General features: G+C 46.4%; 1 protein-coding gene across 2 annotated transcripts in view; it reads left to right on the top strand.

Annotated features, from left to right (window-relative positions):
- The window catches only part of DLG4 (discs large MAGUK scaffold protein 4), a 126,775-nt gene that overhangs the window by 99,118 nt on the left and 7,274 nt on the right, over positions 1 to 20,383 (top strand). For both annotated transcript variants that reach the window (XM_058180284.1, XM_058180286.1), the window contains 13 exons: positions 46 to 96; positions 578 to 702; positions 1,843 to 2,012; positions 3,104 to 3,240; positions 4,034 to 4,178; positions 7,371 to 7,506; positions 8,712 to 8,868; positions 10,728 to 10,830; positions 12,655 to 12,769; positions 14,677 to 14,853; positions 16,060 to 16,096; positions 17,486 to 17,513; positions 18,135 to 18,182. In XM_058180284.1, coding sequence (XP_058036267.1) covers positions 46 to 96; positions 578 to 702; positions 1,843 to 2,012; positions 3,104 to 3,240; positions 4,034 to 4,178; positions 7,371 to 7,506; positions 8,712 to 8,868; positions 10,728 to 10,830; positions 12,655 to 12,769; positions 14,677 to 14,853; positions 16,060 to 16,096; positions 17,486 to 17,513; positions 18,135 to 18,182 — 1,429 coding nt within the window. The remainder of the gene's footprint in view (positions 1 to 45; positions 97 to 577; positions 703 to 1,842; positions 2,013 to 3,103; positions 3,241 to 4,033; positions 4,179 to 7,370; positions 7,507 to 8,711; positions 8,869 to 10,727; positions 10,831 to 12,654; positions 12,770 to 14,676; positions 14,854 to 16,059; positions 16,097 to 17,485; positions 17,514 to 18,134; positions 18,183 to 20,383) is intronic.

The raw sequence follows: 20,383 nt of genomic DNA, 5'->3' as shown, positions 1-20,383 counted from the left end.
CGCCAACCTCTCACTGCGCAACTTTCCTTTTCCCCCCCCCCCCAGGTAAATGGAACCGAAGGCGAGATGGAATATGAAGAGATCACTCTAGAGAGGGTAATTGTGTGTTTTTGTGTGTGTGTGTAAGATGAGGGGGACATTTGCAAGATTGGTGGACTTCCAAGTCCCAGAATTCCCCTGCTAGCCACGCCTGCTTTGTTTCCCCTCCCCTCCTACCTCCTAGAGTAGAGAGATTGCAGAGGAAGGGATTAGAAGAGAGTAAGCAAACTGCAATGGGGATGCATATCATGTGAAGTGTTTATACCACTGGCTGGGGAATTCTGGGAGTTGAAGTCCACAGGTGTTAAGGGTGACTGTCTGACTTAGGGGATTCTGGGAGTTGAAGTCCACAGGTCTTAAAGGTTGAGAAACAGCCTGTTAGACCAGGGTGGGGCTGTTTTCAGTTCTGCTCGGATGGTGGGAAAACTCGGCCTCCAGTCGAGCGATCCAACCGTGGCATTCAACCAATCCCGGTTTCCTCGATTGGACGTTGCCATGGTTATAGGCTCATTTGCATCGAGACTTTCCTCCTTCGCAGGGCAACTCCGGGCTGGGCTTCAGCATCGCCGGGGGCACCGACAATCCTCACATTGGGGACGACCCCAGTATCTTCATCACCAAAATCATTCCCGGAGGGGCAGCCGCTCAAGATGGCCGATTACGGTGAGTGTCGGGGAGAGGAGGATCCTGGCAGCCGTGGGGTCTCTGAGCAGCCCCTGCGGAGACGGCTTCCTCTTCTTCCTTGGCTCAGATCAACCTGCCAACCTGGCTCTCCTGGTGGTCTCCCATCCCAGCATTTACCATCCTTCTAACCCAGCTGAGATTCTCCCCCCTCCCGCCCCCGAGACAGGCTAAAGTTGTCACCTGTTAGGCTTGAAAACCAAGACAGACACCCCATATGGGTAGTCCTCGACTTACGACCACAATTGAGCCCAAAAAGTTCCGTTGCTAAGCGAGACATTAAGTGAATTTTGCCCCATTTTGATCCTGGGACCATGAGGATCTTTTAAGACTTGTGGACTTCAACTCCCAGAGTTCCATGAGGATGCTACAATGGTCGTAAGTGGGAGAAGCGGTCCTAAGTCACCTTTTTTCAGTGCCGTCGTAACTTTGAATGGACACTAAACGAATAGTTATGAGTTGAGGACTACCTATAAGCTTGCATCTGATTCTTCTGGAAGGCAGTGGGCTAAAATAGCCATGGTCCACCTCTTCCCCAATTTTAAAATTTATGTACAGGTAGTCCTCGACTTACGACCACAATGGAACCCCACATTTTTGCTATTAAGCAAGGCAGTTGTTAAGTGAGTTCTTTCTCCCATTTATGACATTTCTTGTCCGCTAAGTTAGTCACACGGTCATTAAGTGAATCTGCCTCCCCCCCCCCCCAATTGACTTTGCTTGCCGGAAGGTCGCAAAAGAGGATCACCAGCTGCGACCGTCATAAATAGGAGTCCGTCGCCAAGGGTCTGAATGGGGATCAGGTGACCATGGAGATTTTGCAAGGGTCGTAAGTGTGAAAAATGGTCATAGCTCACTTTTTCCAAACGGTCACTGAACAAGGACCGTCTGCATTTATTTTCTTCGTGCCTTTTATTTTATTCGTCTGCAAACTTGGCTCTTTTAAGCTTTGCTGGCTGAGGAACTCTGGGAGTTGAAGTCCACAAGTCTTAAAAGAGCCAAGTTTGCAGACGCCCCTGGGCTAGCCGCTCGATTCAACCAACTGACTCTGGGTGACGTATAATTCCGATTTTTTTGTGTGTGTGTGTGTATGTGATTTTTTTTTCTCTCTCTCCCGGACAGAGTGAACGACAGCATCCTCTTTGTCAACGATGTGGACGTACGAGAGGTGACCCACAGTACGGCGGTGGAGGCGCTGAAGGAGGCCGGCTCCATTGTGCGGCTCTACGTCATGCGCAGGAAACCGCTGGCGGAGAAGGTGATCGAGATTAAGCTGATCAAAGGCCCTAAAGGTGAGCCCCTCCCCCCTCTGCCCTCCCCCCAGGACTTCCCCAGGACTTCATATTCCTTCTCTTTAGGGGCTATGTTGCTTCAGCGAACCCCAATTCCCAATTGGGTGAAGCCACATTACCCTAAATCAATGTTTCTCATGCCTTTTCTCCTATCCCCTAAAGCAGAGAGATTGAAGAGAAAGGGATGACAAGAGAGTATGCAATGGGTATACATGGGAAAAGGAATGTATTAGCGCTAGGGAATTCTGGGAGTTGAAGTCCAAGGTTGACAAGCACTGTCCTTAGTAGACAATTTATATCTAGTTGTGCTTCTGGTTAGGGAACCTTCAGAGAAAATGGTATCCACAAGGAAAAAGATCTTCTCCACCCCACCACGCCTAGCAAGGCTAATGGAACCTCCAGTGGCAGGCTCAGTGTATCTTTAAATGTTAGGTGCCGGGCACAGTTCAAGGGCTGTTGCATCCCTGCTGTCTTTTGGGCAGCCTCTGAAATATCAATTTTCGTTGGCTTGGTGGCCTTCAAGTTATCCAGATGCTCATATCCTGCAGTGGATCCTGGCATGGGCGGGGTTGGACTAGATCAGGGGTCTCCAACCTTGGTCCCTTTAAGACTTGTGGACTTCAACTCCCAGAGTTCCTCAGTGCAGGGGTCTCCAACCTTGGTCGCTTTAAGACTTGTGGACTTCAACTCCCAGAGTTCCTCAGTGCAGGGGTCTCCAACCTTGGTCCCTTTAAGACTTGTGGACTTCAACTCCCAGAGTTCCTCAGTGCAGGGGTCTCCAACCTTGGTCCCTTTAAGACTTGTGGACTTCAACTCCCAGAGTCCCTCAGCCAGCAAAGCTCTGGGAGTTGAAGTCCACAAGTCTTAAAGGGACCATGGTTGGAGACCTTTGAACTAGATGACCTTAGAGATCATCTTCCAAATCGAAAATTGCCTGGGACCTTCTTAAAATTGTGAGAAGGAATTCAGCCCTCAGAAAATCTTCCTTCCAGATCTTTTCGCCTGGCGTGCATCCTGCTCTCTACCCTTCTCGGTCCCTCACTGAGAAGGTGACCGCCTCACCAACTTCCTTCTCTGGTCTTCTTCCACAGGGCTGGGCTTCAGCATTGCGGGAGGGGTTGGCAACCAACACATTCCGGGGGACAACAGCATCTACGTCACCAAAATCATTGAGGGCGGGGCAGCCCACAAGGACGGGCGGCTGCAGATCGGGGACAAAATCCTAGCGGTAAGACCAGGGGTGGGTCGGGCTTTTGGTGAGCTTTCCAAGAACCAGGGCGGGGGAGCTGTCTTACAAGTACTTAATTTCCCCCAACGTTAAATGTAGAGATAGCCAAAAATAGATCGAGATTAAAAATGGTGGATAGAAGAGAGATCTGGCCAAATTAGTCATAATGCTTCGGATATCTTCAGTTCAGTTCAGTTCAACTCTACTCAACCCAACTCAATTCAAGTTAACTTGATCCAACCCAACTCAACTCCACCTAACTACTCAACTCAGCTTAATTTAACCTCACTTAACCCAACCCAACTCAATTCAAGTCAACCTAATTTAACCTTTACCCAACCCAATTCAACTCAGTTCAACTCAACCTAATTTAACCTTATCCAACCCAACCTAACCCAATTTAACCTTACCCAACCCAACTCAACTCATCCCAACTCAGTTGAAGTTAATCTAAACTCAATCCAACTCAATCCATCCCAACTCTTTAACTCTACTCAACCTAACTTAACCTTACCCAACCCAATAATTCAACTCAATCCAATTTAACCTTACCTAGCCCAACTCAACCCAACCCAACTCTTTAACTCCGCTCAACTCAATAATTTAACCTTACTCAACTCAACCCAACCCAACCTAACCCAACTCAACCCAACTCATGAATTGGTGCTTTTAAGTCATGATATGTGTGATGTGACTGACTCCTTCTTCCTGTGGGCATAGGCTGTGTGGCTTCACCCAACGCCACAGGTGAGTCCATCAATCAACCAACTGTGTTTTCTTCCCCTCCATGCAGGTAAACAATGTGAGTCTGGAGGACGTCATGCACGAAGATGCGGTGGCAGCTCTGAAGAACACCTTTGATGTTGTGTACCTGAAGGTGGCCAAGCCCACCACCCTCGACTTGAACGACTCGTATGCCCCCCCTGACCTCACTTCCTGTGAGTAGCTTAATAGCTTAATAATTAACCAGGTTTAATAGTGGTCACTGGGAGGGGGATCTTGGGGTCTTAGTGGACAACCAGCTAAATAGGAGCCAGCTGTATTCGGCAGCAGCCAAAAAAGCCAATGCAATTCTAAACTGCATTAACAGAGGGATACAATCAAGATCAAGGGAGGTACTAATGCTACTCTATAAAGCCTTAGTAAGGCCACACCTGGAGTACTGCATCCAGTTTTGGTCACCACACTATAAAAAAAGATGTTGAGACTTTAGAAAGAGTGCAGAGAAGAGCAACCAGGATGATGAGGGGACTGGAAGCTAAAACATACGATGAACGGTTGCAGGAACTGGGCCTGGCTGGTCTAGGGAAGAGAAGGACCAGGGGAGACAGGATAGCATCTTCCAATATTTGTGGGGTTGCCCCAGGGGTCAAGCTATTTTCCAGACAAGGGATAAAGGATGGAATCTGAACAAGGAGAGATTCAACCTAGAAATAAGGAGGAATTTCCTGACAGTGAGAGCAATCCACCCATGGAACAGAAGTTGCCTTGGGAAGTTGTGGGAGCTTCATCACTGGAGGCTTTCAAGAAGAGACTGGACGGCCATCTGTCAGAAATGGTGTAGGGTCTCCTGCCTTGGGCAGGGGGTTGGACTAGATGACCTACAAGGTCCCTTCCAACTCTGTTGATCTGTTAAAATGAAATTCAATGGAGAGAAAAGTAAAATTTTACACTTAGCCAAGAAACAAAACAGATGCCCAAGTTCAGGATAGGTCAGGGGCCGGCAACCCGTGGCCCTTTCACCTCTCTGCTTGCGGTTCCCTGTCGCTCAAAAATACCGCATCACCACCGCCAAAGTGCGACACCTGTCGGCACATGATTTGTTGAGCTTTTTGGCCCGTCTTTTGTTTTTTTTTCGGAGTTTCAAAATGTTTTTGTTACGTGCAGAAATAAAAACATTTTTTTCTCTGCAGCAGGTCATTGATTTCATAAATGCAACACACTGTAGCCTTTTTTATGCATCACATAAAGGTAGAAAATCCAGCGTTATCTTCCTTTTAAATGTCAAAAGGGGTTTGTGGCTCCCGGTGTTTTCTTTTCTGTGGGGAACGGCCCCAAATGGCTCTTTGAGTGTTTAAGGCTGCCGACCCCTGGGATAGGGAGGGAGGTTGGATAGGTCCTTTCCAAATTTGTTAATCTGTAAAGTGCTTAATTAGAGATAGATAATTAGATAATTAGAACTGCAGAAAAAATAATTGCTACCAACCTGCCTTCCATTGAGGACCTGTATACTGCACGAATCAAGAAGAGGGCCGTGAAAATATTTGCAGACCCCTCGCATCCTGGACATAAACTGTTTCAACTCCTACCCTCAAAACGACGCTATAGAGCACTGCACACCAGAACAACTAGACACAAGAACAGTTTTTTCCCGAAGGCCATCACTCTGCTAAACAAATAATTCCCTCAACACTGTCAGACTATTTACTGAATCTGCACTGCTATTAATCTTCTCATCGTTCCCATCACCAATCTCTTTCCACTTAGGACTGTATGACTATAACTTGTTGCTGGCAATCCTTATGATTTATATTGATATATTGACCATCATTTGTGTTGTAAATGTTGTACCTTGATGAAGGTATCTTTTCTTTTATGTACACTGAGAGCATATGCACCAAGACAAATTCCTTGTGTGTCCAATCACACTTGGCCAATAAAATTCTATTCTATTCTATTCTATTCTATTCTATTCTATTCTATTCTATTCTATTCTATTCTATTCTATTCTATTCTTCCTGCCCCTTCCTCCTGATCTCTCCACCTTCCCGCTCTTAGAAAACCTGATAACGGAGGTATCTCTAGTTGACTATGGGCTTGAGAATAACCATGGCTGCTCCAGAGGAGAACCAACAAAGCTCATCGTACTTGCAAAAGTGGGGGGAATTTTTTTTTTTAATATCTCTGGCTGTGAGATAACGATCTTTATTTTTAATGATTGGGAAGCCTCCCTGATCTGTTAACATATAAGAAATGCATTTATTAGACCTTTGCCAATTCTGAATTAAATAGAATAGAATTTTTTATTGGCCAAGTGTGATTGGACTCACAAGGAATTTGTCTTGGTTCATATGCTCTCAGCGTACATAAAAGAAAAGATACCTTCATCAAGAATTCTAAAGTACAACGCTTAATGATAGTGATAGAATAGAATAGAATAGAATAGAAATTTTTTTTATTGAAAAAGTTTTAACAAACAAAAACGTTTTTCCCCTTTCCCCCCCCCCCCACAAAACCCCCTTCCCCCCTCCCTTCACCCACCCCCGGCTTCCCGGGTCAATCACAAGGTATTGTTATACATAAACCAAACATAGAGTAAAATTTTCCCTTCTAATCCAATTAACCTCATCCAAATCTTTTCATTTCCCAACCCCCCCATTACATAAAATAATACTTCCTAATTATTCCAAAGGCAATCTGATATTTCTTAATCTGATACCTGTTTTGTAAATAATCAATCCGTTTTTTCCATTCAATTAAATAACTTTCCTGCGTGTTGTCTTTCAAAAAAGCCAAATTAGTAACTTTCAATATCCATTCTTCAATAGAATAGAAATTTTTATTGGCCAAGTGTGTTTGGCCACGCAAGGAATTTGTCTTGGGGCATACGCTCTCAGTGTACATAAAATAAAAGATACCTTCATCAAGGTACAACACTTACAACACTTAATGATAGTCATAGGGTACAAATTTAACACTCTGGAACGAACTCCCCCCTGGCTTACGTCAAGTGCCTGATCTTTGGACCTTTCGTCGTGAGCTAAAAACATACTTATTCACTCAAGCAGGACTGGCATAAATAGTTGATTTTAAATTGGGGTTTTAGAGATTTTAAATATTTGTAAATTTTTAAATTATCGGCCATTTATTAATAGTTTCTTTTAATTTCTTTTAATTGTATATACTCTGTATTTTATTTCGGCTGTATACCGCCCTGAGTCCTTCGGGAGAAGGGCGGTATAAAAATCTAATAAAATAAATAAAATAAATAAATAAACTTAATGATACAACACTTAATGATAGTCATAGGTTACAAATAAGCAATCAGGAAACAATATCAATATAAATCGTAAGGGTACAAGCAACAAGGTTACAGTCATAAGTGGATTCTTCTTCTTCTTCATTATTAGCTTACTCCCATCACCTAGACAACGAAATCGGTCAAAGTTACCTGGGTACCGACTACCCGCAAGCCATGACCCCCACCTCTCCTCGGAGGTACTCCCCCATCCCGAAGGAACTGATGGGGGAGGAAGATATTCCCAGGTAAGTGCTGGCTCCGCCTCCTGGGGGTGTGGCCTCCCTCGCACCTGCCACAGAGCCATCCGCTCTCCTGGGTGCTGAAGGCGATTGTGGATTCAGCACCAAGGACAGTGAATGGCTCTGCTTGACGTTGCTAAGTGGGCCTTGGTTGTTAAGTGAATCACTGCTGAGTAAGACGGCCGTTAAGCGAATCTGGCTTCCCCATTGTCAGAAGGTCGCAAACGGGGATCGCAGGACCCCGGGGACACTCCGACCGTCATAAATATGGGTCGGTTGCCATGCGTCTGAATTTTGATCACGTGAACAGGAGGATGCTGGTTGTAAGTGTGAAAAACGGCCACCGGTCCCCTTTTTTCAGTGCTGTCGTGACTTCAAACGGTCACTAAAAGGAACGGTTGCGAGTCAAGGACTACAGTGGGTATTGTGGTCCAGAGTTTGTCTCCTTTCGAATTGATCATGGTTTGGTGACTCAGCTTTCAAGAAGACGGTTTCGATTTGGAGTTGAGTCCAGAGCAGGGGTCTCCAACCTTGGCCCCTTTAAGACTTGTGGACATCAACTCCCAGAACCCCCCAAGTCAAAACAAACAGACAAACACACGAAGAAAATTGGGGTTAGAAAAAAGAGAATAAGAAGAGGGTTCCAAAGTTGTAGGGTAGACAACCACCATGGTCTATATATACACGCATGTCCAAATTTGGCAATTTTAAAACTCGTGGACTTCAACTCTATGCCCGCTTACTCTCTTGTAATCCCTTCCTCTGCAATCTCTCCGCTCTAGAGAATAGGAGGGGGGAAAAACAGGCATGGTTGAATGGGGACTTCTGGGAGTCGAAGTCCACAAGTCTTAAAGTTGCCAAGGTTGGAGGCCTCTGGTCCAGAGGGCTACCAAGATGCCAAGGGGCCTGGACCCTGCAGAGGACGAGGGAAAGGATTTGGGTTTGTTTAGTCTGGAAAAAAAGAGGCCAAGCAGAGATCCGAGTGCAAATTTAATGATCTGAACGAGTTAGGCCGAGGAAGGTATCGGATTAGATGTCCGGAGAAGCTGAAGCCGTTTCGAACTCGGGCGCTTGAAGATGGGGGTGGGTGGGACTTCAACTCCCAGAGTACTCCAGCCAGTGGGGGAGCAGGGTTGGACTAGATGATCACCTAGGACCCTTGCGTTTCACACCCCCTCCTTTCGTCTCTCTCTCTCTCTCTCTCTCTCCAGGGAACCGCGTCGCATCGTGATCCACCGTGGATCAACAGGGCTGGGGTTCAACATTGTGGGCGGCGAAGACGGCGAAGGCATTTTCATCTCCTTCATCCTGGCCGGGGGACCAGCTGACCTCAGCGGGGAACTTCGGAAAGGGGACCAGATCCTCTCAGTAAGACCCTCCCCCACCCCACCCCTGCTCCCCCCAAGGGCCGGATTATGGGGGGTGGGGGGGACGGCTGGTTAAACCAGAATAAACCGATAAGGAGTATAAAGGGCTTTAGGCTGCGTATTAGGTTTATTATACTGATTATTATAATATATATAGAATATTCATTATAATGTGTATATGTATATGTATTACTGCTATTTATTATACCGGTATTTATTATACTGCTCATTATAATCATCAAGGAGAGAAGCAACTTAGAACTAAGGAGAAATTTCCTGACAGGTAGAACAATTAACCTGTGGAACAACTTGCCTCCAGAAGTTGTGAATGCTCCAACACTGGAAGTTTTTAAGAAGAGATTGGATAACCATTTGTCTGAAGTAGTGTAGGGTTTGCCGCCTGAGCAGGGGGTTGGACTAGATGACCTCCAAGGTCCCTTCCAAGTCTGTTATTCTATTCTATTCTATTATTTCTGTTCTTAATCCTATCCTATCCTATCCTATTCCATTCCATTCCATTCCATTCCATTCCATATTTTCTATTCTATTCTATTCCATTCCATTCCATCTATTCTATTCTATTCTATTCTATTCTATTCTATTCTATTCTATTCTATCCTATCCTATCCTATCCTATTCTATTATTTCTGTTCTTAATCCTATCCTATCCTATCCTATTCCATTCCATTCCATATTTTCTATTCTATTCCATTCCATTCCATTCCATTCCATTCCATTCCATTCCATTCCATTCCATTCCATTCCATTCCATTCCTTCTATTCTATTCTATTCTATTCTATTCTATTCTATTCTATTCTATTCTATTCTATTCTATTCTATTCTATTCCATTCCATTCCATTCCATTCCATTCCATATTTTCTATTCTATTCTATTCTAGTCTAGTCTAGTCTAGTCTAGTCTAGTCCATTCCATTCCATTATATTCCATTCCATTATTTATTATACTGCTAATTATACTTCTTATTATACTATAATATTTATTATAATATTTATTTAACTGCTTATACTGCTTATTATAATATAGATAGTATTTATTGTACTGCTGTTTATTATTCTCCAGATTATACTGCTTATTATACTATAATATACTGCTATTTATTATACTGCTTATTGTACTGCTTATAATATAGATAATTATTATGTTTATTATACTGTACTCCTTAATATATATAATATTTATTATAATATTTATTATACTGCTTATTATAATTAGCAGTGTGCGGCGGCAGCCAAAAAAGGCTAGTGCGATCCTTGGTTGTATAAAAAGAGGCATAGAACCAAAATCAGGTGAAGGATTAGCACCGCTTTGTAAAGCCTTAGTAAGGTCACACCTGGAGTATTCTGCCTCCAGTTTTGGTCCCCACATTACAAAAAAGAGGTTGAGACTTTGGAAAAAATGCAAAGAAGAACAACTAAGATTATTAAAGGCCTGAAGAACGGTTGCAGGAACTGGGTATGTCTAGTTTAATGAAAAGAAGGACTAGGGGAGACATGATAGCTGTGTTCCAGTATCTCAGGGGCTGCCCCAAAGAAGAGGGAGTCAAGCTATTCTCCAAAGCACCTGAAGGCAGGACAAGAAGCAATGGGTGGAAACTAATCAACGAGAGAAGCAACCTAGAACTAAGGAGAAATTTCCTGACAGTTAGAACAATCAACAAGTGGAACGACTTGCCTGCAGAAGTTGTGAATGCTCCAACACTGGAAATTTTTAAGAAAATGTTGGATAGCCATTTGTCTGAAATGGTGTAGGGTTTCCTGCCTGGGCAGAGGGTTGGACTAGAAGACCTCCAAGGTCCCTTCCAGCTCTATTCTGATTGGTTATTAACCTCTCTCGACAGGTCAACGGCGTGGACCTCAGGAACGCTACCCACGAACAAGCCGCCATCGCTCTGAAAAACGCCGGCCAGACAGTCACCATTATTGCCCAGTATAAGCCAGATGGTAAGGTTTTTGAGGTGGGGGGGGCGAGGGGAGAGAGACCCACGCCGGACACACGATTGTCTGCGGGGAGACAGGGGAGGGGGGACATGAACCCCCTCAACCGATTGCTTTTTTTTTAATGACGATTTCTGAGCTTTCCTGGTGGTGTGTCGTCCTGGTTAGTTATGACTGTATGACTGAGGTCGATTGGGGTGAAAATGTGGGGAGAATTTGTAGTTGTTTTTTTTTTAATCTCCCCATCCTCAATTTCCATCCTGGGGGGTAGGAAGATTGAAATAGGGGTGTCTATGAGGTAGGGAAGACACGTCTGTCAATAGAGGTAGTCCTCGACTTCCGACCACAACAACGGGGACCAAAATCGTCGTTGCTAAGCGAGGAATTTGTGAAGCGAGTTTTGACCCGTTTTACGACTCCACCCCCCCCCATTCGTTAAGTGAATCACTGCAGTTCTTAAATGAATAACGCGGTTGCTAAGTGAATTTGTCTTCCCCGTTGATTCTGCTTGTCAGAAGGTCACAAAAGGGGATCACGTGACACTCCCACACACCCCCGGACACTGCACCCGTCATAAATGTGAGTCAGTTGCCAAGCATCCGAATGTAAATTACGTGGCCGTGGGGACGCTGCAACGGTCATTAAGTGTGAAACTTGCTGACTGGAGAATGCTGGGAGTTGAAGTCCTCACTTTTTAAAGTTCCCAAGATTGAATTCTCACCTCTGAAAAGTTCCCAAGATTGAATTCTGGGAGTTGAAGTCCTCACCTCTGAAAAGTTCCCGTTTGAATTCTGGGAGTTGAAGTCCTCACCTCTGAAAAGTTCCCAAGATTGAATTCTGGGAGTTGAAGTCCTCACCTCTTAAAAGTTCCCAAGATTGAATTCTCACCTCTGAAAAGTTCCCAAGATTGAATTCTGGGAGTTGAAGTCCTCACCTCTTAAAAGTTCCCGTTTGAATTCTGGGAGTTGAAGTCCTCACCTCTGAAAAGTTCCCAAGATTGAATTCTGGGAGTTGAAGTCCTCACCACTGAAAAGTTCCCCAGTTTGAATTCTGGGAGTTGAAGTCCTCACCTCCCAAGATTGAATCCTCCCATTCCCAAGATTGAATTCTCACCTCTGAAAAGTTCCCAAGATTGAATTCTGGGAGTTGAAGTCCTCACCTCTGAAAAGTTCCCAAGTTTGAATTCTGGGAGTTGAAGTCCTCACCTCTGAAAAGTTCCCAAGATTGAATTCTGGGAGTTGAAGTCCTCACCTCTTAAAAGTTCCCAAGATTGAATTCTGGGAGTTGAAGTCCTCACCACTGAAAAGTTCCCCAGTTTGAATTCTGGGAGTTGAAGTTCTCACCTCCCAAGATTGAATCCTCCCATTCCCAAGATTGAATTCTCACCTCTAAAGTTTCCAAGTTTGAATTCTGGGAGTTGAAGTCCTCACCTCTTAAAAGTTCCCAAGATTGAATTCTCACCTCTTAAAAGTTCCCAAGATTGAATTCTGGGAGTTGAAGTCCTCACCTCTGAAAAGTTCCCAGTTTGAATTCTGGGAGTTGAAGTCCTCACCACTGAAAAGTTCCCCAGTTTGAATTCTGGGAGTTGACGTCCTCACCTCTTAAAGTTCCCATGTTTGAATTCTGGGAGTTGAAGTCCTCCCCTCTGAAAAGTTCCCAAGATTGAATTCTGGGAGTTGAAGTCCTCACCTCTGAAAAGTTCCCACGGTTGAGAAGAACTAGACTAGATGATCTTTGGGGACATTTCAATTCTATGTCTCCATGATTCTAGGATCCAGCCTCACCCAATCACCCCCCACTCCCCCATTCCCCGATCTCTTCCCCTTCTAGAATACAGCCGCTTTGAGGCCAAGATCCACGATCTCCGGGAACAGCTGATGAACAGCAGTCTGGGTTCAGGAACCGCGTCGCTTCGGAGTAACCCCAAGAGGGGCTTCTACATCCGGTGAGCCCCCAGCCCTTAGAGCCCCCATCTCTGAGTCCAGGGGTGTCCAAAACAGAAATCGCCGGGGGTGGTATTGGTGACGGAGTTATTTTTTCAAATAACAAGATGTGAGCTTTCCTGGTGGTGTTTCATCCTCTCATCCTGGTTAGTTTTTGAGGTTGGCCAAGATTGGTTGGAACCTGCTGAGATGAAGGGAGGGGAACGGCTAGAGAAAATGTCTGGTCTACAGGTAGTCCTCGACTTATGACCACAATGCAGAGGGGAGGTCAGAATTTTCATTGCTAAGCAATGAGAAGTCTCAATTTTACGATCTTTTTAAATCATGGGTTGTTACACGAGTCACTGCAGTTGTTAAGTGAAACATGCGGTCGTTAAGTGAATCTAGCTGCCCCCTCCCTTGACGGTGCTTGTCAGAAGGTCGCCAAAGGGGACCCCCCAGGACGCTGAAGCCATTGTGCATAGGGGCCATTTGCTAAGCGGCCAAAGTTTGATCACTTTGACAACACTAGGCGACGGTCATAACTGGGAGGACAGACTGCAAGTCCATTTTTCGGGTGGTGCAGGTGTAACTTCAAAGTTACCTTTGAAGAAATGGTTGCTTTCCTATCCTCCCAAACGCTCAACTGTAGTAATAAGGGGGGGGGAATGAATATATTCCCCCCCCCCCGTCTCCAGGAAGATACCATATTTCCATGGGAGCTTTAAAAGATTCTGAACTTGGAATGTCAGGAATTAAGTTCTCTTCATTTCAACATCTCCCAATCCAGCGTCTTGCAGATGTGTCAGCCTCCAGTTTCCTCTGGACTGGGCTGGCGGGGATTATGGGCCTTGAAGTCCAACACTTCTGGGAGGCTGCTGTTTCCCCATTCCCAGTAATATTTTATTTTATTTTATTTTATTTTATTTTATTTTATTTTATTTTATTTTATTTTATTTTATTTTATTATTTTATTTTATTTTATTTTATTTTATTTTATTTTATTTTATTTTATTTTATTTTATTTTATTTTATTTTATTTTATTATTTTATTTTATTTTATTTTATTTTATTTTATTTTTACTTTACTTTACTTTTATTAAGTCACTCAGCCAGCGTTCACGTCTCAGGTGGGACTAGAACTCACCAGCTCCTGGTGATTCGCCCAAAGTCACCCAACCAGCTTTCATGTATAAGACAGGACTAAAACTCACAGTCTCCTGGTAATTGTCCCAAAGTCACCCAGCCAATTTTCATGCCTAAAGTGGGATTAGAACTCATCATCTCCTGGTGATTGGCCCAAAGTCTCCCACGTCTCAGGCGGGACTAGAACTCCCGGTCTCCTGGTGATTCGCCCAAAGTCACCCAACCAGCTTTCATGCATAAGACAGGACTAGAACTCAACGTCTCCTGGTGATTGTCCCAAAGTCACCTAGCTAGCTTTCATGCCTAAGGCGGGATTAGAACTCATCATCTCCTGGTGATTGGCCCAAAGTCTCCCAGACAGCTTTCACGTCTCAGGCGGGACTAGACTAGAACTCCCGGTCTCCTGGTGATTCGCCCAAAGTCACCCAACCAACTTTCATGCATAAGACGGGACTAGAACTCACCGTCTCCTGGTGATTGGCCCAAAGTCACCTAGCTAGCTTTCATATCTCAGGCGGGACTAGAACTCCCAGTCACCTGGTGTCTAGCCTGGTGCTTTCACCACTAGACCAAACTGGCTTTCAAAAACAGAAATGGTAATTTAAAAAAAAGCATTGTAAACTTATTTATTAAATTGATATGCCAACCATCTCATCCTCAAACGACTTTAAAGGAAGGAGGGACTTCGGGGCAGAGCTTAACTCAGCCCGTGATATTTTGGCCTTCTTGTCTGTGCGCCCCCAACCACCCCCATAACCCCACCCCACCCCCCTTTATCAAACAGGGCTCTCTTTGACTATGATAAGACCAAGGATTGTGGCTTCTTGAGCCAAGCTCTGAGTTTCCATTTTGGCGACGTCCTCCACGTCATCGACGCTTCCGACGAGGAATGGTGGCAGGCGCGGCGCGTCCATCCGGATGGCGACAGTGACGAGCTTGGCTTCATCCCCAGCAAGAGGCGGTAAGGGAGAGGGAGGGTCTTGGGGGCAGGGGGGGGGTCTCTCCTGTGGCTTTCAAAAATGGGGTTCTGTTGTGTCTACGTCCCCTGAGCCGGGGCCCCTGCCAGAAAGTGACTTGGAAAGTGAGGGGGAAGGGCCGTCAGGACTTACCTCGGGAGCACCGGCTTCCCTGGCTCAGCTCCAGGAGCCAGAGGCAGGCCAGATGGAAGAGATAATGAGGCCTCCGTCCCCTGACTCTTTCCCCCTCCAGGCCACGTCTTCAGACCCAGCTGATGGCAATCAGGCCTGGCTGGACCCTAGGTTTCGTAGGCAGGAGAGGCGGGAACAACAGAAGCAGGGGTGGGGCAGGCCTAGAAGTGCTGAGTCATGGAGCCACATCCCACAGGATATAAAGGCAGCAAGAGCTGCTGTGCCTCTTCGTAGCAGGCAAATCAACTGCTTAACTAAGAGCTGAAGAACTGTTTGTTGACTCATCGGCATCAAGGGAGATAACAGAGACACTTGGCAGACGCTCGCTAGTTTGCTGCCAGAGCTGATAGTGCCGGCTAATTAAGCCATCGCTCGGACGGAGGCGAGGGGGGAGAGAACAGGTTCGGAGGACACAGAGACACACACTGTGCTGCACAGCCACGTCTTAAAACGGGTTCAGCTGTGGCCAAATTGTCCACAGTCTCGGAACATCTTTGGGGTCTTGCCTGGTTGTGCGAACGCCACGGAATTCTTGCACAAGGGTGTGCAAATCCCCTGCAAGATTTTGGCGGTTCGCGGTCAGTGGTGGGTTTCTACCGGTTCGCCCCGGTTCAGGTTGAATCGGTAGTGGCAGCGGCAGGAGGCTCCGCCCACCTGCCTGGACGTCATCGCGGATGCTCTGCACATGTGCAGAAGCTCCACACGTGAGTGAAACAAGCACGCTCACACGCGCGCTCCCAGCTCCGAACCAGTAGCAAAGGAACCCACTACTGTTCGCGGTCTCTATAAATTGATACGCAAAATCGTCTTGATAGATTTTGTAACATCGGTGTGAAATCTTGTAAGATGCTCAATTCTCAGCGGTGAAATTCGGGGGTCTTGTGCTATTTGGGGTGGTTTTTAATGGTGGGGCAGCATCTTTGGGCTGTTGGAGAAGATATTTGGAGTTTGGCGATTGTCGGGGTGGCTGAGAAGGAAGGCCTTGGGATCCCCGTCTGATACTCCTCTTCTCTCTGCAGGGTCGAGCGACGGGAGTGGACGCGGTTAAAAGCAAAGGTGAGTCCCTCCCTGGCCTTGAAAAAGACGGGGTTCAGGACCCCAACATAATTGGGGAGCGTTTGTCAAGAGTTGTAGACTGAGAGATCATTTGGAATTACGGACAAACAACTAATCTGGAATCTGGTCTGATTACAGGTAGTTCTTGAGTTACGACTGTTCGTCCAGGGACCATTCGGAGTTACGTTATGAAGTCACATGATTGTGACCTGGGCTTTTGGCAGCTGGCTCACATTTATGACCAGTTGCAGGGCCCCATAGTTACACGGTTGCCGTTGGCGAGTTTTCCTGCAGGCTTCCCCAGAAAGTCACTGGGGAAGACAGTAGGAAATGTTGCAAGTCATTAATGTTAGTTTCCCCAACCCGACCCTCTATGCTTGCACTGCCTCTGCTTCTTGCACACCCTAACACACCCTCCCCAGGCCTCATCATGCCTCCCTCGCACACTCACACACCCTCCCTCAGCCTTGCTGCACCTCTCCACTACCTATGCACCCTTCAGAAGCTTCACCATGTCCTTACACCTTCAGTCCCACTATGCCTCCTTCACACCCTTGCACACCATGCATATCCTTGTTACGCCTTCCCTGCCACTCACACACTCCTGTGCATCAGTCACTTACCTCCCTGCTGTCTGTTTGCAAACACCTGGGACTTCCTTCCTTCTAACTTCCTGGTAGTGGAGCCAGCAAGAAGTTAAAGGAGGTTCGTTGTCTAATGACCACTAACCATCTCGTGTGGGACTGCAGGGATTGCTGTGGCTAAGCAGTGTGGGAATCCTGGTCCCAATTGTTGCCATAACTCAAGGACTCCCTGTAAGACCTGTAATCGGTTTCTTGGCTTGCTGGCTGGGGAATTCTGGGAGTTGAAGTCCACCAGTCTTCAAGGCGATGAGGTCGGGGAACCCAGCTCCGAGCCAGCTGCTCTCATTTTTGTTCTCGGCCACCAGGCTTCTCCTGGGAACCCCAGTGTGCGTGTGTTTGTGCACTTGTGTGTGTGCATGTGCAGAGGGATCTGCTCTGAATTGGCCCAAAAGATAATCTTCTGCAGCTTGGAAAAATTTCAGACATTTCTGTGCAATGTGGCAGTTTAGTGTCCATGGAGCGAGCGAACCCATCCGAGCAGGATCCTACAGATCTGTGTGTCCTCCTGGATAGAGTTAGGGGGCTTTGTCCACATCTGGATGACGTCTCAGGGTGGGACCAACGGACACCTTTTGTCCTGGGGAAGAAGCTTCCCATCCAGAATCCCCCTCCAGCGTCCACAACAGTCCTCCCCCCAGCTCAGTCGCAATAATGGAGGGGTCTTCACGCATTCCTTCCTCTCTCTTTCTCTCTCCTCCTCCTCTCTTTCTCTTCCTTATTTTCTCTTCCTTCCTTCCTCCTCCAGGATCGGGGCCCTGGATCAGGCTCTCAAGGTGGGTGTTGGTCCCTGAAGTCCTCCTTCCTCCTCCTTTGTCCACTCTGGGAGACCCCCGGTTCCCTCCGTCTACCTTCCCTGCTTGCAGTCACTTTCTCTCCCCTGTCCCTGTTCCTTTTCCTCCATCTCCCCTCCTCCTCTTCCTCCTCCTCTTCCTCCTCCACTTCCTCCTCCTCCTCTTCCACTTCCTCCACTTCCTCCTCCTTCTCTTCCACTTCTTCCACTTCCTCCTCTTCCCCCTCCTCTTCCTCCTTCACTTCCTCCCCTCCTCCTGCTCCCCTCTGCCTTCTCTTCCTCTTTCTCCTCTTCCTCCTCCTCTTCCCCTTCTACTTCCTCCTCCTCTCCTCCTCTTCTTCCTTAGCCTCATCCTCCTTCTCCTCTTCCTGCCCCCCCTTCTCTTCCTCCTCCTCTTCCTCCCTCTCCTCCTGCTCCTTCTCTCTTCCTCTTCCACTTCCTCCTCCTCCTCTCCTCCTCTTCTTCCCCACCCTCCTCCTCCACCACCTCCTCTCTTCCTCTTCCTCCTCCTCCTCTCCTCTTCCTCCTGGCACAAGTCGTGGCACCCAGGAAGACTCCTTGCCAGGCAGAGGATTTGACCATGTTCCCTACATTTCCTCCGTAGGTCGAGAAGACGCCGTGTTGAGCTACGAAACTGTTGTGCAAATGGAAGGTGAGGAAAAAAAACCTTTTCTCGTTTCCTTGCTTGTTTTCCCCACTGGTGTTGCGGTTCACAACATCCGTGTCCCGTCTCCCCGTGTGAGTTCAGTGGACAGAAAAGTCGCGTGAAACACCTCCCCCCACACGCCCCGCAAATGAAGTCGGGGGAAAAAAAGCATAACTAATCCAGGGAAGTCAAGTTGAAATGGTATCGGATGTAGAGATTGTTGTGACCCAGGCCCAAGTAGGTAATAGGAAACTCAGTCCGTGAAAAAAACAAACTTTATTCGAACAGCTGAGAATTACTTCATTCCCAGCGTCCTTCAACTAAATTAAAGCAAATTCCTCCCAACACAAATTCCTCAGTCCTATCACCAACCCTGGTCCAGTTAGGCAAACTGCCAAAGGCCTTTCTTGGCAAACGTTCAGAAGACGCCAACAAATAAATGCAGCAAGACAGGAAACAAGTCTATCAACATTGTTTTCCGATCAAGAGCCCAAACGCCATTGTTGGTCTTTTAAGCCGGTTCGCAAATGTGAGCTCGCGCGCGCAGAGCATCAAAAACGGGACGTGATGACATCCAGGCCGGTGGGCTCCCGCAGCCGCCAGTTCACCTGAACCCAACAGAACCAGCTGAATACTCACACTGATGAAGCTAATTTGGAATATCTGGAGCAGGGGTCTCCAACCTTGGTCCCTTTAAGACTTGTGGACTTCAACTCCCAGAGTCCCTCAGCCAGCAAAGCTGGCTGAGGGACTCTGGGAGTTGAGGTCCACAAGTCTTAAAGGGACCAAGGTTGGAGACCCCTGACCTGGAGAAATGTCCTGGAATTTTCCCAGTTGAGAGTTCCTGCATGCTTGAACAGGGGGTTGGATTAGATGGAGGTCTATAGTTTTATTATTCTATTAATTTGTTCCCTTCCAATGCAGACATGCAATGCCTCTTTAAGCCTTTTGAACCCGGGGTTATCTGCAGATGACACATGCCACCTTGAATTTTTGCACACATACACATACACACACACGCACACAATCACACACATACACGATGTAGTCCCTTGTTTCCTGACTCTTCCTGTGCCCACTTTTAAATCTAGGCAGTCCTCGACTTACAACTACAATTGAACTGAGCCTAAAATTTATGTCAATAACCCAGATACCTTGTGAAGTGAGTTTTGCCCCATTTTCCAACCTTTCTCGGCACAGTCGTTAAGTGAGTGAGACGGTTGTTATGTGAACCTGGCTTCCCCACTGGTTTTGCTTGTCGGAAAGTCGCAAAAAGTGACCTCGGGACGCTGCAACCATCATAAATATGAGTCAGTGGCCAAGCGCCTGAATTTTCATGATGTGGCCATGTGGGGTTGCTGCAATGGTCGTGAGTGTAGAAAAACAGTCGTCACTTTTTTTCAGTGCTGTTGTAACTTTAAATAGTCACTAAATAAACTGTTGTAAGTCGAGGACTACTCAGGCAAGGATTCTGAGGAGTGGGGGCAGGCAGTGATCATGCCTCTTGTGGGAAACAACACGCACACAGTTGTAGTCGTACCCTATCTACATTTGTACGACATTCATACATTTGCACATTTACACGACATTCATACCCTATTACATTTGCACGACATTCGTACCCCATCTACATTTGCACATTTGTGTGAAATTTGTACATTTGCACGACATTCGTACCCCATCTACATTTGCACATTTGCATGACATTCGTACCCTATCTACATTTGCACGACATTTGCATGACATTCGTACCCCATCTACATTTGCATGACATTCGTACCCCATCTACATTTGCACGATATTTGCACGACATTCGTACCCTATCTACATTTACACGACATTTGCACAACATTCGTACCCCATCTACATTTGCATGACATTCGTACCCCATCTACATTTGCATGACATTCGTACCCTATCTACATTTGCATGACATTTGCACGACATTCGTACCCTATCTACATTTACACGACATTTGCACAACATTCGTACCCTATCTACATTTGCATGACATTTGCACGACATTCGTACCCTATCTACATTTGCATGACATTTGCACGACATTCGTACCCTATCTACATTTGCATGACATTTGCACGACATTCGTACCCCATCTACATTTGCATGACATTTGCATGACATTCTTACCCCATCTACATTTGCACAACATTCTTACCCCATCTACATTTGCACGACATTTGCACGAC

Source organism: Ahaetulla prasina, chromosome 4 (assembly GCF_028640845.1).
Source record: "Ahaetulla prasina isolate Xishuangbanna chromosome 4, ASM2864084v1, whole genome shotgun sequence".
NCBI classification, from domain to species: domain Eukaryota; kingdom Metazoa; phylum Chordata; class Lepidosauria; order Squamata; family Colubridae; genus Ahaetulla; species Ahaetulla prasina.
This window is presented reverse-complemented; position numbering and strand designations above follow the sequence as displayed.